The sequence below is a fragment of the Erinaceus europaeus genome, chromosome 11 (genome assembly GCF_950295315.1).
Source record: "Erinaceus europaeus chromosome 11, mEriEur2.1, whole genome shotgun sequence".
NCBI lineage: Eukaryota > Metazoa > Chordata > Mammalia > Eulipotyphla > Erinaceidae > Erinaceus > Erinaceus europaeus.
Genome location: NC_080172.1, coordinates 14809751 through 14830546, shown reverse-complemented (window position 1 = coordinate 14830546; position 20796 = coordinate 14809751). Strand labels below are relative to the sequence as shown.

At 41.8% G+C, this 20796-nt stretch overlaps 1 protein-coding gene across 1 annotated transcript; it reads left to right on the top strand.

Annotated features, from left to right (window-relative positions):
- The first annotated feature begins 370 nt into the window (after positions 1-370).
- On the top strand, positions 371-19055 carry MBLAC2 (metallo-beta-lactamase domain containing 2). The gene is made up of 2 exons (XM_007518966.3): positions 371-963; positions 15576-19055. Exons 1-2 carry the CDS (start codon positions 510-512, stop codon positions 15959-15961), a joined length of 840 nt encoding a protein of 279 aa, XP_007519028.1. The 5' UTR covers positions 371-509; the 3' UTR covers positions 15962-19055.
- The last annotated feature ends 1741 nt before the right edge of the window (positions 19056-20796 follow it).

Here is a 20796-nt window from a genome sequence, read left to right as displayed (position 1 = left end):
GTGGGGGGGGGGGGAAGACAGGCGCCGCCGATCTGGGTGGGTGGGTAGGTGGGTGGGTTTGGCACCTCCCTTTTCTTTTTTTTTTTTTTTTGCACCCTGGAATCCGCAATCAGATCCCCGGAACCCGGAAAAGGTGTTTCCTTTTTGCATCTCCGGCCTGGCTGCAGGGTGGCCCCCGGCGGTGTGTTGTCGTTGGCTCCAGCGCCCCAGCGCGGACAGAGGAGCATCTGCTCCTCGCGGACGCGGAGGGAAACCGCGCGCCCGTCCGGCCCCCTCCCGGCTCCGCCCCTCACGGCCCCTCGAGACTCCGCGCCCTCCAGGCCCCGCCCCCTCACGGCCCCGCCCCCTCCGTGCTCGGCACCGCCTCCCGGGCTGCAGGCAGACAGCCCCGAGCCGCCGCGCTGCGGGTCCGACCCCACAGCCTGCGAGGGGGGTAGGTGGTGGTGGTGGTCGGAGGCGGGAAGCGCATCGCCAGACAGCCACCCCGCCGGACCGCAGCCCTGCCCAGTATGTCGGCGCTCGAGTGGTACGCGCACAAATCCCTCGGCGACGGCATCTTCTGGATTCAGGAGCGCTTCTACGAGTCGGGCAACCGCGCCAACATCTGGCTGGTGCGCGGCTCCGAGCAGGATGTGGTGATCGACACGGGCCTGGGGCTGCGCAGTCTGCCCGAGTACCTGCACTCCGCCGGCCTCTTGCAGGACCGCGGGGACAGAGACGACCGGGCTTGCCGGCCGCTGCTGGCCGTGGCCACCCACGTGCACTTCGATCACTCCGGAGGCCTCTACCAGTTCGACCGAGTGGCGGTGCACCACGCCGAAGCCGAGGCGCTGACCCGCGGGGACAACTTCGAGACGGTGACCTGGCTGTCGGATAGTGAAGTGGTGAGGGCGCCCAGCCCCGGCTGGAGGGCCCGGCAGTTCCGAGTGCAGGCGGTGCAGCCCACCCTCATCCTGCAGGATGGTAATGGGCCCTTGTCGGGCTGGCGCTGTCTCTCTCTCTCTCTCTCTCTCTCTCTCTCTCTCATTAAAGGGCAGGGATGAGGGAGACGCTGACCAAGGGGGAGGATGGATGCATGTTGCAGACGTGTGTAGCAAGAAGGGGTTCTTGTTTTGTCATGTTGTAAAAATGTCATTGTGCGTGTGTGTCCCATTGGATTAGAGCCGAGGCCATCGCAGCCTGCTCTGCTCAGCCTGCTGCACTGTCTTGTATGCAGAGTTCTTAGGGACCTGCCCAACCACCACCCCACCCCACCCCCAGTCCGTGTTCTGTGTCTGTAGTTACACTACAGAGACTTGTGATTAGAGATTTGCTTCTTTTTTTGCAAGCACCTGTGAGAGGCATTTCCAGGCGCTTTTATGGCCCCCCTCCAAAAAAAAAAGAAAGAAAGAAAGAAAAGAACGAGGCCTTATGTGGACTGCTTGTGGTATTCTGTGCCTCTGAGAACTGCTGACTTCATCCTCTCCCAACAGCGAACACCGCAGGGTATGAACAGTTGCCACCTGTAGACTTAACCATCCTAGAGCAGCGGTTTCAGTATGTTCAGACATCCTTATCTTCCACTGTTCTTAGTGATTCCTTCCAAGAGAATAGGCTTAATAGTGAATATAAAAAGTACATCATGTCTTACATGATGACAGATACCTGGTCTGTCTGAAAGTGAGGCCTGGAAAAGACTAATTTTCCGAGATGGTGATTTGGATCAGTGCATTGGCAGCCTTGGGTCTTTCTGGCTCTCGGAAAGACAAAAGGAGGTTCATAGAAAAATTAATAGAGAAAAATTAAATAGAGTAGGACCTCCACCCTTCTCAGCCCCATTCAAGAGCGTAGATAACTGAGTTGCCACAACTCTATGCATATTTTAATTTGTTTTTCTTTTTATAGTATTTTCATTTTCAGTATATTTGAATAGAGGTTGCTAACTACCAATACATATCATGTTTAGGGGGTCGGGCGGTGGCGCAGCGGGTTAAGCGCACGTGGGGCAAAACACAAGGAACAGCGTAAGGATCCGGGTTCAAGCCCCCCGGCTCCCCACCTGCAGGGGAGTCGCTTCACAGGCGGTGAAGCAGGTCTGCAGGTGTCTATCTTTCTCTCCCCCTCTCTGTCTTCCCCACCTCTCTCCATTTCTCTCTGTCCTATCCAACAACGAATGTCATCAACAATAACAATAATAACCACAACAAGGCTACAACAACAAGGGCAACAAAAGGGGGAAAATGGCTTCCAGGAGCAGTGGATTCATGGTGCAGGCACTGAGCCCCAGCAATAACCCTGGAAGCAAAAATAATAGTAATGTTTAGTGTCCACTGAATAAGGTAGTGACAAAAGCTTGAATTTGAACCAAACCACAACAGATTATAGCATACAAATCATACATAAAAACAACCTCAGAACATTGCAGTAATAGTGAACAGAATGTGAAGTCTCATCTTTCCTTTCTGTCCTGAAACCATTTAAATTAATAATTTCTTAACATATTTTTGAGGAAGTAGAAAAGCACAGCATCTGTAGTTAATAGTAAGACAATACTTTATGATTGACCAGTGACGAAGTATTTTTTTAAAAATCGGTTTAAGCTATAAGCTGACCACTTGAAATATAGAAGATAGAAACAGTATACCTCACAACCCACCCAGTATAAAGATTAAAAATAACAGGTTTATGTGGGAGTCATCATTTAAGAATAAAAGTGCATTAATCACTGCATTTCTTCATAAAGTTGTTGAAGGTTAGGATTTCTATGCACTTGATGGGTATTCAGACCAGATTCTGGCACTCGGATAAAAACCATTTGCAGGGGCTGGGGAGACAGTATAATGGTCATGCAAAAAGCTTTTCAAGCCTGAGGCTCTGAGGTCGCAGGTTCAATCCCCAGCACCACCATAAACCAGAACTGAGCAGTGTTCTGGTTAAAAAAAAAACAAAAAAAAAAAACATTTGCAGTAGTCCTTAAGATGTGTATAAATTGGGGGTCCGGCGGTAGCGCAGGGGGTTAAGCGCACGTGGCGCAAAGCGCAAGGATAGGTGTAAAGGATCCCGCTTCCAGCCCCAGGCTCCCCACCTGCAGGGGAGTCGCTTCACAGGCGGTGAAGCAAGTCTGCAGGTGTCTGTCTTTCTCACCCCCTCTCTGTCTTCCCCTCCTCTCGATTTCTGTCTGTCCTGTCCAACAACGAAAGACATCAACAACAATAATAATCACAACAAGGCTACAAGAACAGGGGCAACAAAAAAGGGGGGGGGGATGGCCTCCAGGAGCAGTGGATTCACGGTGCAGGCACCGAGCCCCAGCAATAACCCTGGAGGCATAAAATAAATAAATAAAATGTGTATAAATTTTGTAAATGATTTGCTTTTACTTTCCTGCCAACAATAAGAAATAATGTGGAAAATTCTAGACTTACTGTTTATAGAGGTCAGGTAGTAATGCATTCAATAGAGCATACATGTTACTATATACACAAAGACCCCAGTTCAAGCCCCTGATCCCTACCTGCAGAGAGGAAGCTTTCTGAGTGAAGACTAGGTTCTGCAGGTCACACACACACACACACACTCTCTCTCTCTCTCTCTCTCTCTCTCTCCCTCTTTTGACTTCAGGATTATCGCTGGGGCACTACAAATTCACTGCTCCTGGTGGCCTTTTTTTTTTTTTTTTCTTCGTTTTTGTTTGCTTTTTGGATAGGACAGAAAGAAACTAAGAGAGGAGGGGGAGATAGAGAGGGAGAGAGAAAGATACCCACAGACCTGCTTCATGGCTTGTGAAGCCCCCCCCCCAGGTGGGGAGCTGACATGGGCCCTTGCTCATGGTACTATGTGCACTTAATCTGGTGCGCCACTGTCCTGCACCCCCCCCCCCGCGTCTCTCTTTCTTGTCTGTTGACTTCCCTCTCACTTTCTCTCTGTATACACAATATATAATATATAGCATATAATATATAGGGGGGGTCGAAGCGCAAGGACGGGAGTAAGGAACCCCGTTTGAGTCCCCAGGTCCCCACCTGCAGGGGAGTGGCTTCACAAGCAGTGAAGAATGTCTGCAGGTATCTGTCTTTCTCTTCCCCTCTCTGTCTTCCCATCCTCTTCTCCATTCTTCTCTGCCCTGTCCAACAACAGCATCATCAATGACAACAATAGTAATAACTACAACAACGATAATTAAAAAAAGGGCAACAAAGGGAAAAAATAAAATAATATATATGCACGTATATACTTAAATAAAACTTATTTTAAAAGAATTACTGCTTATAGCTGAATATCATGAGCTCATATAGCCTTGGAAAACAGCTGGGACTACCTAGAATTTAAGTTTCCTAAATCCTAATGAATTGTTATAGCACTTCAGAGCTGTAGAGGGCCTGCAAGCTACCTTTGCGGTGCTAGATGCCTTTGAAGGTGTGAATAGAAAGCTGAATGTTTATCATACACTTTGAAGGTGGTAAATAGTACTCTGTTAAATCAAAAGTCATTTTTCCATGAAGAGTTAAATACCTTCATCCTCAAGTAGTCTCTAATTTCCTCTCCTCGGGAATATTAATTTCCTGTCTCTTCTGTATGGTGTGGTCTGCTAACTTGCTATTATATTTCTGATGCCTAGAGGAGATATGAAATATTTATATTAAAATCCAGACCATTACACATGCACGTGAACTGTATACACTAGAACTGCATAGAGTCTTCATTTTTTAACATTTCATGAACTGAATTAAATGATCACCTGTCAAGAAGAAACATACATCACCAGCCCACAAACTGACTTGTAAATGAGGGACAAAGAGGATGAAGAGAAATCATCCTCCATCTTTGTTGGAAAAAAACAACTTGCTCTACTAAAGATGACTATAGCGTATCCCTATAAGAAAATAGCAATTACCCTTAAATTGATGTATCACGGTTTTCTTCAGTGAGCAGCCATCATTTGCCTATTTTTCACAATATTCAAGTGATAGTAAATGCAGATATTTCAGCTTCTATTATACAGGTTTAAACAGTTTTCCCAGAGTTAATGAGATATTAGGTTGTCAAAAAAGTCATGACATATTTTTTCTACACACACACACAAGGTGCCATGACTTTTCTGACAGCACAATAGAAGAGTTATTTCAAATGAATTTAAATCATTTGGGATTTTTTTTTTCTTTTTTCTTTATTTTTTGCCTCCAGAATTATTGCTGGGCCTGGGTACTGGTTACGAAATGGTTTCCTGTAGCCATTTCCCCCCCATTTTATTGGATAGGACAGAGAGAAACTGAGAGGAGAGAGGCAGAGAGAAAGACACTTACAGACCTGTGAGGCACCCCCCCACGCACGTGAGGAGCTGGGGGGTTCAAACACAGATCCTTGCGCAGGTCCTTGCACTCAGTACTATCTGTCCTTAACCAAGTGCACTATCGCCTAACCCCTGAGAATAATTTTTTTAAAAAAAGATTCCAGAGGGGCCAGGTGGTGGTGCACCTGGTTGAGCGCACATGTGACAACGTGCAAAGACCCAGGTTCAAGTTCCTCGTCCCCACCTGCAGAGGCCAAGCTTCACACAGTGAAACAGTGCTGCCACTGTCTGTCTCTCTTCTCTATTCCCCCCCTTGATTTCTTGCTGTCTCTATCCAATATATAAAGATAGTAAAATAAATAAACAGAAAAGATTCCAGAAAGTAACCTATTGAGATTCAATCCCTTTCGCAGACCTCACAAAAATTAGTTTAAAAGGACTATAATTTATCTAACTATAAATCCATTTGATTAAGGTACTATTGTAGTTTGGATGCAAGAGTTAGTCGGTTTGTCCAGTAGGAGCAATGGTAAATCAAGATCCAATTCAATAGGCATTGCAGGAACCTTAAACGTTTGACATTCAGGGGGCCAGGCGGTGGTCCACCTGGCAGAGCAGAGACATTTTCCTGCACAAGGACCTTGGTTTAAGCTCTCTGTCCTCACTTGCAGGGGAAGGACACTTCACAAAAGTTGAATCAGTATTGCAGGTGTCTTTTTGTCTCTCTGTCTTCCTTTTTGCTCTAATTTTTTTGTCTTTATCAAAAAGAAAAAGAAGTTTTACATTCAAGAATTAGCAGTAGTTGACTCCATAATGAGAATAAAGGGGAAAAAACTGCAGTAAGTAGAACTGATTGAAAAAACACTGAAGGAGTTGTTAGATTTCTAGTACCTAATGAATATTCCTTTCCCATCAGTTTCTTCTCTGAGAAGAGTAAACAGAAGATCCCCCCCCACACACACACACACACACACCACACCGCATCACCAGAATGTCCCATAAATAAAATTAAAAAAATAATAAAATTTAAAAAAAAAAGGAAACACTGACAAAAATCATAGGATAAGAGTGGTACAACTCCAAATAATTCCCACCCCATCTCCTGAGAGCTTTTCCTATTCTTTATCCCTCTGGGAGCATGGACCCAAGGGTCATTGAGGGTTGCAGAAGGTGGAAGGTCTGGCTTCTGTAATTGCTTCCCCACTGAACATGGGCGTTCCCTGGCCAACTTCTACGTGCTTTCTATTTCAATTAGAAAGGTAGAGGGAGTGACAGCATCACACTCCTCCACTGCCCTTGGAACTTCCATAATGCTTATGGTCCTCCCATGTGGTAGTATGGCCTTTGCATGGGAAAACTATCACCCAACCCCAGAGGAGTTTTATGATTGAGAAATGTAAAGGACTGTTGAGCTCAAGAGTTTAAAATGAAAGATGAAAGGAGGGGCCAGGTGGCCTAGAACACACTTGTTAACGTGCATGGGAGCCCGAGTTCAAGCCGCTGGTCTCCGCCTGCAGAGGGAAGATTCATGAGCAATGTTGCAGCAGTCTCCTTTCTCTCTTTTTCTGTCTTTATCTCTGTCTCATACCCTCTAACAATAAAAGGGAAAAAAATTAGATCACCAAGAGTGGTGAAGACATGCAGGCACCTAGCCCCAGTGATAACCCTATTGTCAATAAATAGAAGTGTGTTGGGGTCGGGCAGTAGCACAGTGAGTTAAGTGCACATGGTGCAAAGCGCAAGGGCCGGAGTAAGGATCCCGATTGGAGCCCCCAGCTCCCCACCTGCGGGGGGGAGGGGTTGCTTCACAGGCAGTGAAGCAGGTCTGCAGGTGTCTATCTTTCTCTTCCCCCTCTGTCTTCCCCTCCTCTCTCCATTTCTCTCTGTCCTACCCAACAACGACATCGATAACAACAATAATAACCACCACAACAATAAAAAATAACAAGGGCAAGAAAAGGGAAAATTAAATAAAATAAATAATTGTGTGTATGTGCTACCTAATACTTCCTTCCCCTCCTATCCCCTCTTCTCTTTTCTTCTTTCCTTTACCTTTCTTCTCCTTTTCTCTTTCCCCTCTTACTTGATAAGGCAGAAATTGAGAGGGAGAATAGGAAAAAAGAGAGCCACCTGCAGCACTGCTTCTCTGCTCATGAAGCTTCTCTCTTGAAGGTGGGTACTGGGATCATGAACCTGGTACCTTGCACATGAGCCCTCAACTGGGCTGCCACCACCTGGTCCCTGCCTACTAGTTCCATAGAACTTGTCAGATGAGAAATTGGAGTATCCTCTCTGGGAAATCATGCCTAGCCTTAGAAGACTTAAGAGTCTGGTTGCCCGGGTCTGGCAGTAGCGCAGCGGGTTAAGCACACGTTGTGCAAAGCCCAAGGAGCGTGTAAGGATCCTGGTTGAAGCCCCCAGCTCCCCACCTGCAGGGGAGTTGCTTCACAGACGGTGAAGCAGATCTGAAGTGTCTCTATTTCTCTCCCCCTCTTTGTCTTCCCCTCCTCTGTCAATTTCTCTCCGTCCTATCCAACAACAACGACATCAATGGCAACAATAATAACGACAACAAAAATGGGGAAAAAAATGGCCTCCAGGAGCAGTGGATTCATAGTGCAGGCACCGAGACCCAGCAATAACCCTGGAGGCAAAAAAAAAAAAAAAGATTCTGGTTGCTAGTAACCCTTGACTTCATTTCTTCTCCCCCCTCCCCCCTTTTGCCTTGGAACCAGGTGCCTACATTACTCCAGGTGCTTCTGGAGGCCTTCCCCCCCCCCCCATTTTATTGCATAGATGGATAGAGAGAGAAACTGAGAGGGGTGGGGGAGAGGAAGATAGACACCTGCAGGCCTGTTTCATCTCTCATGAAGCATCCCCCCTGCAGGGGAGGATAAAACTATTTCTAGCCTAGAATTCTTTATTCTATCAAGTAAGTTTTCAAAACTCGTGTGTGTGTGTGTGTGTGTGTGTGTGTGTGTGTGTGTGTGTGTGTGTGTGTGCGCAAGCCACTTCCAGAGCTCATCACACTGGAATAACTTTCAGATAGAAACAGAGGCAGAGAGAGGGAAAGAAAGCACCCATCAACCCTCAGGGATACACAAATAGTAGGTCCATGACATTTTCTCCCAGAATGAGTTAACTGGGTAGATACTTTTTGTTAATGACCTTGCTTGGGTGCCTCAATGCAGAGATAACACTGAGTCATGAATAATTCTGCTATTGTTTTTGCAGAATTCCTTAGATATTAGTTGTAATCTTCCCTCACACATACTTTGTGTAAGATTGCCCAAGACCTAATCTGTGTACCAGTTCTTTCAGAACAATATGAGGTCTGTGTTTAGGCTTGAGTCCCTCCTGGGATCTAGTCTTCAGTTCAATTTTTTTTTTAAATAAACATCTTAAAAATATTCAGTTTTTTTTTTCCAGTTAGCATGCTACCCATAATAGAGAAAGCTACCAGAAAATATAATTAGGGTTGTTTAATGGGGTTGCCTCTTGGAACCATTGAAAATGGAACCAGGAGTAAATCACTTTTTCTTAGTTTTTTTTTTTTGTTTTTTTTTTTTGCATAACCATTTTGCTGTCTATCCCCCACCCTGTAGCTGAAAAGCTAAGAGAAGTCTAGTATGAGTAGAATCTATTAACATCTGGCTAAGGTCTTAGAAGCATGACACACACACTTTTTTAAAGATTTTATTTTATTATTTATTTTTCAATTTTATTTATAAAATGGAAATATTGACAAGACCATAGGATAAGAGCGGTACAATTTCACACAGTTCCCACCACCGGAGTTTCATATTCCATCCCCTCCCTTGAAAGCTTTCCTATTCTTTATCCTTCTAGGAGCATGGAGTCAGGATCATTATGGGGTGCAGAAGGTGGAAGGTCTGGCTTCTGTAATTGCTTCTCCACTGGATATGGGCATTGGCAGGTTGATCCATACTCCCAGCCTGTCTCTCTCTTTCCCAAGTGGGTCAGGGCTCTGGAGAGGTAGGGTTCTAGGACACACTGGTGAGGTCGTCTGCCTAAGTAAGTGAGGTTGGCATCACGGTAGCATCTGCAACTTGGTGGCTAAAAAGCATTAAGATTATAAAGGACAACAAGTTGTTAAATAATCAGGAACCTAAAGGCAAGAATATAGCAGATGAGATTTGTGGTCTCCATTTTGGAAAAGTTAGAAGGTCTATTTTAGGTATATTCCAAGATTTTATGTTTATTTTTTAAAATCGTCTTTATTTATTGGATAGAGACAGCCAGAAATTGAGAGGGAAGTGGATGATAGAGAGGGAGAAAGAAAGAGACACCTGTAATACTTCTTCACCACTTGAAAAGCTTTCCACCTGCAGGTGGGAACCAGAGGTTCGAACCTGGTTCCTTGTGCATTATAATACATGCATTCAACCAGGTGCACCACCACCCGGCCCCCTTATACACATTTGTAAACAATTTATACATCATTCATTCTGTAGACAGTTCTTATGAGAGAGGTCAAATATCACTAAGACAACTTCTGTTTTGTTCTCAAACTTCCCTCACATCCCTCCTTTCTGTATCCCTAGAGCCAGAGAGCTGTACTATTAAATAAATGTAGACAAAATTTTTTTCTTTTTTTTTCTCCAGGGTTATTGCTGGGCCTCGGTGCCTGCACCATGAACCCACTGCTCCTTGGAGACTATTTTTTCCCCTTCTTTTATTTTTCTATATTTATTTTCTCATTTGTTGCCCTTGTTTTTTTAATTGTTGTAGTTATTGTTGTTAGATAGGACAGAGAGAAATGGAGAGAGGATACGGGGAGAAAAAGACACCTGCAGACATGCTTCACCGCCTGTGAAGCGACTCCCCTGCAGGTGGAGAGCCAGGGGTTCCAGCCGGGATCCTTCTGCCAGGCCTTGCACTTTGCATGCGCTTAACACACTGCGCTACCGCCCGACTCCCTATTTTTTCCTCTTTTGTTGCCATTCTTGTTTTATCGTTGTTGTGGTTATTATTGATGTTGTTATTGCTGATAGGACAGAGAGGAGGGGAAGACAGAAAGGGGAGAGAAAGATAGACACCTGCAGACCTGCTTCACTACTGGTGAAGCGACCCTCCCCACCCCGCAGGTGGGAAGCGGGGGCTCGAACCCAAATCCTTAATGCGGTCTTTGCGTTTCACGCCATTTGGGCTTAACCCACTGTGCTACCGCCAGACCCCCTAAAAAATTTCTTTTTTAAAAATATATTTATTATTGGATAGAGACAGCAGTTGAGAGGGGAAGGTAGAGGAGGGAAGAGAGCAACACCTGTAGCCCTGCTTCACCATTGTGAAGCTTCCTCCCTGCAGGTGGGGACCGGGCGCTTCCTTGCTCACAGGCCAGATATGCCACTGCCTGGCTCCTTGACAAAGTTTCCTTACCTCACTTGCTGATCATGTAATCAATGTCCGTGGTTCCTGGTCTCTAGAGGTATCCTAAGTCTGAACCAATTATCTCATAAAGGAACATGGCCCCTTAGGATTAGAATGCAGAGAAATGTGTCTGGTTATATCCTAATGTAATTAATAGGATTCACTATAAGACCAGAACAATGCCTCCTGCTACTCCTGACTCCACTCATCTTTTTTGTGTCCCTATAATACTGCTTTCCTGAAAAATGTCTACAAATATCATATAATGTCTAGTTTTTTTTTGAGCTCTCTTATGATACTTGGCATGATGTTTTAGAGATTCATCCACGTTCTACCTATTAATCATTTCTTTCTATTACTGAAAATCAATCCATTTGTGTACGTGACTTTTTTTTTTTTCTGAGTCAGAGCCTTGTACATACATGATTCTATCAGTCTTAGGCTGACTTTTTCATTCAGATAGACACAGAGAGATGGAGTGATCCCTGGGAATGTACTCCCATATGGTAACAGGGCTCTAACCTGGACTGTGCATATGGCAAGGCAACACCCCATTTGAAGAGCCATCAGCTCCAGGTGTAGCATATTTTATCCTTTTTTTTTTTTTACCAGAGCACTGTTCAACTCTGGCTTGTGTGGGTGGGGAATTGAACCTGGGACTTTGGAGCCTCAGGCTCGAAAGTCTCTGCATAACCATTATGCTCTCTACCCTCGCCCTCTATTCACCTGTTGAAGGGATTTTGAATCTCTTTGGTCTGGTTCTTTATGAATAATGCTACATTGAGAATTTACATGGAAGTCCTTTTAAAGAATGCAATTTCTAGGAACTGGACCAAGGGCCTTATGCAGGCACGATACTACCAAGCCACCACCCTGTCCCAATTAATGTATGTACTGAGACAGAGAGGAAGGGAAAGGAGAGGACAGGAGAGGAGAGGAGAGGAGAGGGAAGGAGAGGACAGGAGAGGAAAGGAGAGAAAATATAAAATACTGCTTCACTATGATAGAGCTCTTTAGTGCTGCCCTAGGATTGAACCCAGGGTCTTAATTAAGTATAATAGGGTGTGCATTCTACCCCTGAACCATTGGTCCCTAATTAAATCTGTGTGCACACACATTTTCCTTTCCCTTAGTAGGTAGGTACCTATGTATGGAATTCCAAAGTCATGTAAGTGTGGTTAGTTTTTCTTTCTGTTGTTTGTTTTTTTCCCTCTAGGGTTATATCGCTGGGCCTTGGTGCCTGCACTACATATCCACTGCTCCTGGTGGCCATTTTTTTTTTTTCATTGCTTTTTTTTGGTGTTGCTGTTGCTGTTATTATCATTGCTGCTACTGCTGTTGTTGGATAGGACAGTGAGAAATTGAGAGAGGAGGGGAAGACAGAGAGGAGAGAAAGATAAGACACCTGCAGACCTGCTTCACCGCTTGTGGATCGACCCCCCCCCCACCACCGCAGGTAGGGATATGGGGGAAGTGTAGGTTATTTTTAAGAAAATGGCAAACTGCTTTTTAAAATGTGCTATTTGATGTTCCCAACTGTAGTGTATAATTGTTTTACTTTCTCCCCATCTTCATGAAAACTTGATTTTGGCAGTTCTTTGAATTTTAGCCACACCAGTGAGCTCATGATGGTATTTCATTGTGATTTAATTCACAACTCAGTATTAACTAATTATGTTGAACACCTCTTCAGGCAACTTATTTGCAGTTCAAATATCTTCTTTATTTTAAAAAGGAATCTGTAAAATCTTTTCTTTTTTAAAATACGGGTTTTTTATTACTGTTGAGTTACAAGGATTTTTATTTTTAGTTTATTCCGAATTCATGTTCTTTATCAAATAGATGTTTTATAAATAGTTTTCTTTCCATGTGTGGCTAACCTTTTCTTTTTTTTTTTTAAAAAAAAAAAAAGATTTATTTTGTTTATTTCATATCAGGGAGAGAGAGACAGACAGAGACCCCTGAGCACCACTCCCTGCGACTGGTGCATTGGACCGAGCTGAGAGCCACAGGCTTGCAAGCCTCATCTGCTACCAATTGAACTGTTTACCCAGCCAGACCTTTTCCTTAATGGTGCCTCTAAGCCAAAAAAAAAAAAAAAATTTTTTTTCAGGAAGTCACAGGACCGCCCCTGGACCCCATGTGCAGGGGAAAAGCTGCACGAATGCTGAAGCAGGGTTACAGGTGTCTCTCTGTCTATCTCTCCATCCCCTCTCAATTTCTCTCTGTCTTTAACCAGTTATAAATCAATAAATAATTTAAAAAGAAAGATAATTTAAAAACAAAAAGTTTTACCTTTGATCTACATTCTACAAATTTATAGGATAGATATTCTTTCTGTCTTTCATGATTGACAGACTGGATCAATGAAGACAGTTTGAGTCAGGATTTTTTTGTGGGTAATAATTTAAATTATTAATCAATTTCATTTGCTTAATATAGGTCAATTTAGATGTTTCTTTGATCACTTTTGGTAATGATGAAAGCTTTTGTCTAATATTTTTTCCATTTCAAATAAGTTTTCAATTTTGTTGGTTTAAAATTATTCGTAACCTCATATATACCTTTTCATTTCTTTAGGACTTATAATGGCATCTCCCCTTTCACCCCAGGTTTTTTGCATTTTCTTTTTCATTTTTTTCTTCTTACTCTTTCCAAAGAACCAACTCTTAATTTTCTTGATCTTTCTCAATTTTTTCCCATAGATTTACTTATGATTTACAATACTTTAAGATTTTAGGAGGTTAATTTCATACACGTGTGTGTGTTTGTGTGTGTGTGTGTGTGTGTGTGTGTGTGTGTACAACTCACTGTACTTAGCACCAAATAAGTTTGCCTTAGTTTTCTGTATTCCACATCTGAATGAAAGCATCTAGTAGTTGCCTTTCACTTCTATACTTATTGCACTAAGGCTAGTCACCTCCAGTACTATTCATTTTGTGTTGAATGATATAAAGCCATCCTTTCAATATCCTATTAATATTCCAGTGAGTACATATCCCATAACTTTTGTGTGTGTTTGTTTTCTTTAGAGATAAAAAGGCAGAGGGAGGGAGAGAGAGAGAGAGAGAGAGAGACCCCCGAGACCACAGCACTGAAACTTCAGGGAATCGGCCGAAGGTTTGAACCTATCTTGCCAGCTCCTCCCATACTTCTTTATCTAGTCATCTGCCGGTAGACAACTAGGCTGGTTTTATATTTTGGTCAGAGTGAATTGTGCAGCTGTGAATGTACAGGTGCATGCACCCTTATAATTAGTGGCTTTGTGTCCTTTGGATATGTCTAAGAGTTGTATTGCCACATCAAAGGTATTCCATGTGTTTCTTTGTCTGTTGATTGATTGATTGATTGATTCTATTCATGGTCTTACTACTCCAGATGGACATCTTCAGGTTTTTTTGTTTTTTTTCTTCTTCAAATTGAAGTATATATTACCTATGTTTCTTCTTTGTTTTGTTTGTTTCAGACCTAAGAGCCAAGTCTTTATTTTAAGTAAATTTTGGTGTATGGTGTTAATGTAATGTTGTGGAGTAGTTTCATTTTATTTTATATTTATTTATTTTGCATGTGGCTATTATTTCCCTACTCACTGTTGAAGAAGCTTTCTTTTCCCTATTGATTGCTTTTGGCTCTGTGGTCATATCGTGCCATATGTATCCATATGTTCACATGTTTATTTTTGAACTCTCTCCTCTGTTGTTCTGAGGGCCTATTTTTGCTTATTTGTTTCCATACCACACTATTTAACTTCTGTTACTTTATAGTGTAATTTGTAGTCAGGAAGCATGACACCTTTTTTTTTTTCCAGAATTATTTTGGATCTCTGCTCTTTTAAGGTTCCACATGCAATTTTTTTCACCTTTTTTTTTATTATTATTGTTTATAAAATGGAGATATTGGCGAGAACATAGGATGAGAGTGGTACAGTTTCACATAATTCCTGCCACCAGAACTCCCTAAACTCCCTATCCCATCCCAGCCCTACAACCCCCAAAGCTTTCCTTTTCTTTATCCCTCTGGGAGTATGGACCCGGGATCATTATGGGGTGCAGAAAGTGGAAGGTCTGGTTTCTGTAGTTGCTTCCCTGCTGAATATTAGCGTTGACAGGTGGATCCATACTCCCAGCCTGCCTCTCTCTTTCCCTAATGGGGCAGGGCTCTGGGGAGGCGGGGCTTCAGGACACATTGGTGGCGTCTTCTGCCCAGAGAAGTCGGGGAGGCATCATGTAGCATCTAGAACATGGTGGCTGAAGAAGAGTGAAGATACAAGTGGGGGAGGCTTTACAGTGGTGAAACAGTGCTGCAGATGCCTCTCTCTATTCCCCCCTTCCTCTCAATTTCTCTTTTTCTATTCTAATCAGTGCAATAATAAAATTAAAATGGAGTTAAATAAAGATAATTTAAGAAAAAAACATTTTACATTACTTACCTTGGCAGATGGTGGTTATCAAACACTAGTTGCAAAGCGAATGCAACTCTTTTTTAAATCCCAGCTAAGAAATATGGTATTTTAGCGGGTGGGGTGGTAGCGCAGTGGGTTAAGCGCACGTGGCATAAAGATCCAGGTTGGAGCCCCCGGCTCCCCACCTGCAGGGGAATCATTTCCACGAGGGGTGAAGCGGGTCTGCAGGTGTCTGCCTCCCCCCCCCCATTTCTCTCTGTCCTATCCAACAACGACATCATCATCATCATCAACAACAACAATAATAACTACAACAACAATAAAACAACAAGGGCAACAAAAGGGGGGAGAAGAAATATAGAAAAAAATATATATGGCCTTTTAAAAACAAGGGTAAAATGAATGAGATTTTTCCCCCCAGTCTCCTTGAAACCATTTAATGATCCTTTCATGTAATCTTCATATGATTGAAATCAAGTTTACAAAATGTTTATCTGTACATTCTCTTTACAGGTGATGTGATCAACCTTGGTGACAGACAACTTACTGTTATGCACATGCCTGGTCACTCCAGGGGCAGTATTTGCTTACATGACAAAGACCGGAAGATTCTCTTCAGTGGAGACGTTGTGTATGATGGATCCCTGATTGACTGGCTCCCATACAGCAGGATAAATGACTATGTTGGGACCTGTGAAAGGCTGATAGAACTGGTGGACAGAGGTCAGGTGGAGAAGGTGCTCCCTGGGCACTTTAATACTTTTGGTGCTGAAAGGCTTTTTCGTTTGGCTTCTAACTATATTTCAAAAGCCGGGATATGTCACAAGGTTTCTACTTGTGCCATGAGATCACTTGCAAGTTTAGCCCTAAGAGTAACAAATTCTAGAACCTCACCCTAGAAACAACTGTTAATCTGTTTTGATTAATTGTATAAGTTAGTCAAATTCATTTTGTGCTCTCTCAACATTAGTAGTGAGCTTCTCAAGAAGTGTTTTTATCATGTTATTGTACACTAGAGAAAGATTGAGAATGAGAAAGCCAAAAACAAAGGAAGTTCTAATTTTTTTTTTCCCTTTCTGCTAAATAAGAAACCACTTAGCTAGTTTACCATTTGCTAAAACTGTCATCCTGTAATATTTGCTCTATGACATGGAGAAGCAAGGAAGCATTTTACAGTGAGAGGAAAAAAAATAAGAAACTGTCCTCGTCTTACATTTGTTTTTACCATATGTGAGCTGTTATTGCCGTGGCCAGATGTTTTTTTTTTTTTTTTTCAGATAGAAACAGAGAGAGACAGAGAGACTAAGAGAAAGAAAGCACAACACCGAAGTTTCCTCCAGTGCAGAGGTGGTGGCCAGGTCCAAACCTGAGCCTCAGGCTTGGCAAAGCAAGCACACTTTCCAGGTGAGCTGTTTTGCCTGGCTCAGCTTTGATATTTTAAGTATATTATTTAAATATAAAGACTCTGGGGTTTAAAAGACCATAGAACTCAATTAAAATACAAACTAACATTTAGAATGACAGCTAAAATATTACATTGTTACAGTTCTGAATTTTTATTTATTTATTTATTCTGAATGATATAGTGCGCATTCTATGTTGTGTAATTTGCTTACAAATAGTACAATGAAATGGTTTTATTGCAAAGCTTTAAATATAAATTGCAGAGTGTTTCAGTAAAAAAAAGAAACTATATTTAGTGTTGGTAAAATGTAAGTGTAATATTTTCAGTCATCGAAGTGAAATTCAAATGTCTGTATCCTAACTAAAAATTGTCAAATTTCACAAAAGGACACTGTCAGGCAAACTTGAAAATATACATATTAAGAGAATTTTTTTATCATATCCTATTTTGATATTGACAGTTATTAACAAAATTTTTCTTGTTAAATAGCAGCTTTAATTACGTGTCATATTTCTTAACAGCAAAGCAACCACAGCAACCACAGAGATCTACATTGTCCTGATATAAACCGTTCTCTTCCTTAACATGCTTATTATCACAGTTGTAAAATATGCATTAGATAATTGACTTCAAGTGAGTTACCTTTTTTATCCTGATTCACAACACCTATTCTTGTTTGATATTCTTTGTCTTAAATGAAAAAAAGAGTACATTTATAAAGTTACTGCAAAGGTTACTTCACTGGTCAGTAAAAATGTTTAGATTTGGTGGTGCTCTTAATAATTTATCACAAAGCCTTTGGAAATATTTCATAATGTTTCTTAACAAAAAATTTCACTGCCTTTATATTATTGACATGTTTAAACTAAACTGAGATAGCTTTGAAATTTTTTTTTTAATGTCTGGAAGCTTCAGCAAATTTGATTTATGAAAATTTGTGAAACTTTTCCTACCCTACACTTACCCAGGTTTTTAAGTCTTTTATTCGTTCAGCAAGCAAACACAAATCCCATATGCATTCAAACAGCACACATACACTCACGCCCTGCATTGTGCTAAACACTGTGGCTGCTTCATCATCAGTCAAACAGCAGGAGAGCAAACTTTGTAGTCAAAGACAAAACACTATTGATGATGATAATAATAAATAACATATGCCGATAGATTTTAGTACAAATTACACAAGCGTGTCAGAGGCATACATGAAGAGTTGTGAACTTTGGGTGGTGCAGATGCTCCTGAGGGAGAGGTTATTTCTCAGTCTTATTTAAAAGGATGTTTTATTAGATAATGTAGAAAACAAAAGCTCTAAGAATATGTATATGGAAACATTACTGTCTAGAATAAGCTTTTCTTTGTGACAATTTAAATATAACTTTTAAGACTCTTCCAAACACCAAGTGTTTAGCATGAGAAAGTTGAGTTTGTGATTATGTATACGAGTCATTCTTAATGACAGGTAAACTGTACTACCACATGGACCTCTCCTTAAAATTCTTAAAACTGTCATGATTATTGACATGTAGATTGTCATAGGATTCTCTCTGTGATAGATGGTTGTTCCTGGAAGGAGGTCTGTCTCAACTATAACATCAAGAATATAGTTTAGTTCAGGGCAACTACAAACAATCGCTTAAGGAGCCTTAAATATAGCCATTATTTTTCTATCAGTAACACAAGAAAATTAAAAAAACCAAAAGTCCTTAATCATTGACCATTTTATCATAACTAGGATATTTTATTTTTAATCAGGGTATAATAGGCACTAAATTTTCTTGAGGGAAATGTTTAAACCTAACAAATGTGACATGCACAGATTGTCTTAAAATGTAGCTTTTCACAACACATTTGTGGTGGGTTTTAAATTTCTTAAGTTTGTTTTTGCTTTTCAAATTGTACCCCAAAAAAAGAAGGTACAATATTTTGCTATTGTTTCAAGGTAAATAAATTGAGGGAAGGATCTTTCATTCATTTATCTCCCATGGTAGGCATTTAAAAGTATAAATTGTTTAATTTAATCCTGGCCACAGTGCCATGAAGTAACTAACCAGCCTCACACAACACAACTTTGAACAAAGCTGGTAATTGAACATGTCTTTCTACTTCCCAAACCATACTCTTTTTCTCACATCTGCATAATAACATCAAATTGGCAAAATGTATTTTTACTTTACAATATACCACATGTGCCAAGAGTAGTCAAGTGATGTTAAAGCATAATAATAGCATATTATTTAAAAAAAAAAAGCTTTAAAAATATATTTTCATCCTGACAGTGACCCTTGTTGTAATTTATGGTTTTGGAAATAATAGTACTTAGTTTACTTCAAAGATGTCAAGTGTACATTACTAGAAATACTTTTATTATTTATATTGTTAATAGCTAATCTTTGGAAAGTCATGATCTTTATTTGGTATTTACTTTGAGCAGTCTAAAAGAAACAAAAGCAGTATTTGTTATCTTGATATAGCTGAGTAAATGACTATGTGTAGTTGTTGTCATATGGATGTAATATGAATGTGACATGTACAAGCTGTCCTGTCATAATTTTCAGATAAATGTAATTAAACAGGTGATATTAAAGTAAGTGGGCTCCTTATTTCAATCTATAGCTACTATTTTTTTAAAAGAATAATTTCTTTTTTTTTAATATTTATTTATCCCCTTTTGTTGCCCTTGTTTTATTGTTGTCATCATTGTTGGAAAGGACAGAGAGAAATGGAGAGAGGAGGGGAAGACAGAGAGGGGGAGAGAAAGACACCTGCAGATCTGTTTCACTGCCTGTGAAGCGACTCCCCTGCAGGTAGGGAGCAGGGTGTTTGATCCTTAGGCCGGTCCTTGTGTTTTGCGCCACGTGCACTTAACCCGCTGCGCTACTGCCTGACTCCCTAGCTACTAATTTCTATAATGTTATCTAAATCGCCATTTTAAGTTCCTATTGGAATCTTTTTTTTTTTTTAAGGTAAATACAGAGAGAAATAGAGGATGAGAGAAAGAGAGACACGGGGACCAGTCAGTGGTGCACCTCATGTTATAGTTCACAAGGACCTGGGTTCAAGCCCCTGGTCCCCACCTACAAGGGGAAAGCTTCACAAGTGGTGAAGCAGGGCTGCAGGTGTCTCTCTGTCTCTCTCCCTCTCTATCTCCCCCTTCCCTCTCCATTTCTCTCTGTCTCTATCTAATAATAAATAAAAAAAAATTTAAAAAGTGAGAGAGAGAGACAGCACTGCTCCACTGCTTGTGAAGTCTCCCTGCTGCAAGTTGAGGTCAGGGGGTTTGAGCCCTGGTCCTCATACATGCATGAATGGTAACGTGCACCACCACCTGGCCTGTAAGAATTTTATTTTATTAATTTTTTGCCACCAGGTTGTCACTAAGATTTGGTTCCTGCTTCTGGTGGCCATGCTCCTCTCTCCCTCCATCTCTCCCTCCCTCCCTTTCTCTTACTTTTTAATAAAGACAGAAAAATTGAGAGAGCAGGAAGAGACTGGGGGAGAGAGGGAGACATCTGTGGCACTGCTTCACGGCTAGTGAAGCTTCCCACCCTTCAGGTGGGAACTGGGGGCTTGAACCAGATAATGTGTGCACTCTACTGGGTGTACCACCACCCCACCCCAAGAATTTTTTTTTAATTAATTAATTAATTAATTAATTTATCCTGCAGGGTTATTGCTGGGCTCAGTGCCTGCACCACGAATCCACCGCTCTTGGAGGCCATTTTTCCCCCTTTTGTTGCCCTTGTTATTGTAGCCTCGTTGTAGTCATTATTATTGCCATTGTTGATGTCGTCGTTGTTGGATAGGACAGAGAGAAATGGAGAGAGGAGGGGAAGACAGAGGGGGGAGAGAAAGACAGACACCTGCAGACCTGCTTCACTACCTGTGAAGCGACTCCCCTGCAGGTGGGGAGCTGGGGGCTGGAACAGAGATGCCGGTCCTTGCACTTTGGCCACATGCGCTTAACTCACTGCGCCACTGCCCGACCCCCTATGTATTTATTTTTATATTACATGTAAAGAGGGGTTTGAATCCACACCATTCCCACCACCAGAGTTCTGAATCTTCACTCTCCCCACTGCAATTCACCACAGTTCCCCTAAGGTTGTAGACATGGGCCAACTATCATCTCTATAACTGTCTGTCCACATTTATACATATTTGCCTCTTTTTTTTTTTTTCTGATTCAATCCTCTCTTCCCCTTCAAGCTACTCATGACAACATAACTACCTCCACATGTCCCTCTCCTTTTCCTGCTCTCTCTCCAGGTGCTGATGGAGCTGGAGTTCAGAGCCCTCTTAATTTTCATCCTATTACTTCCCCCCTGCTGG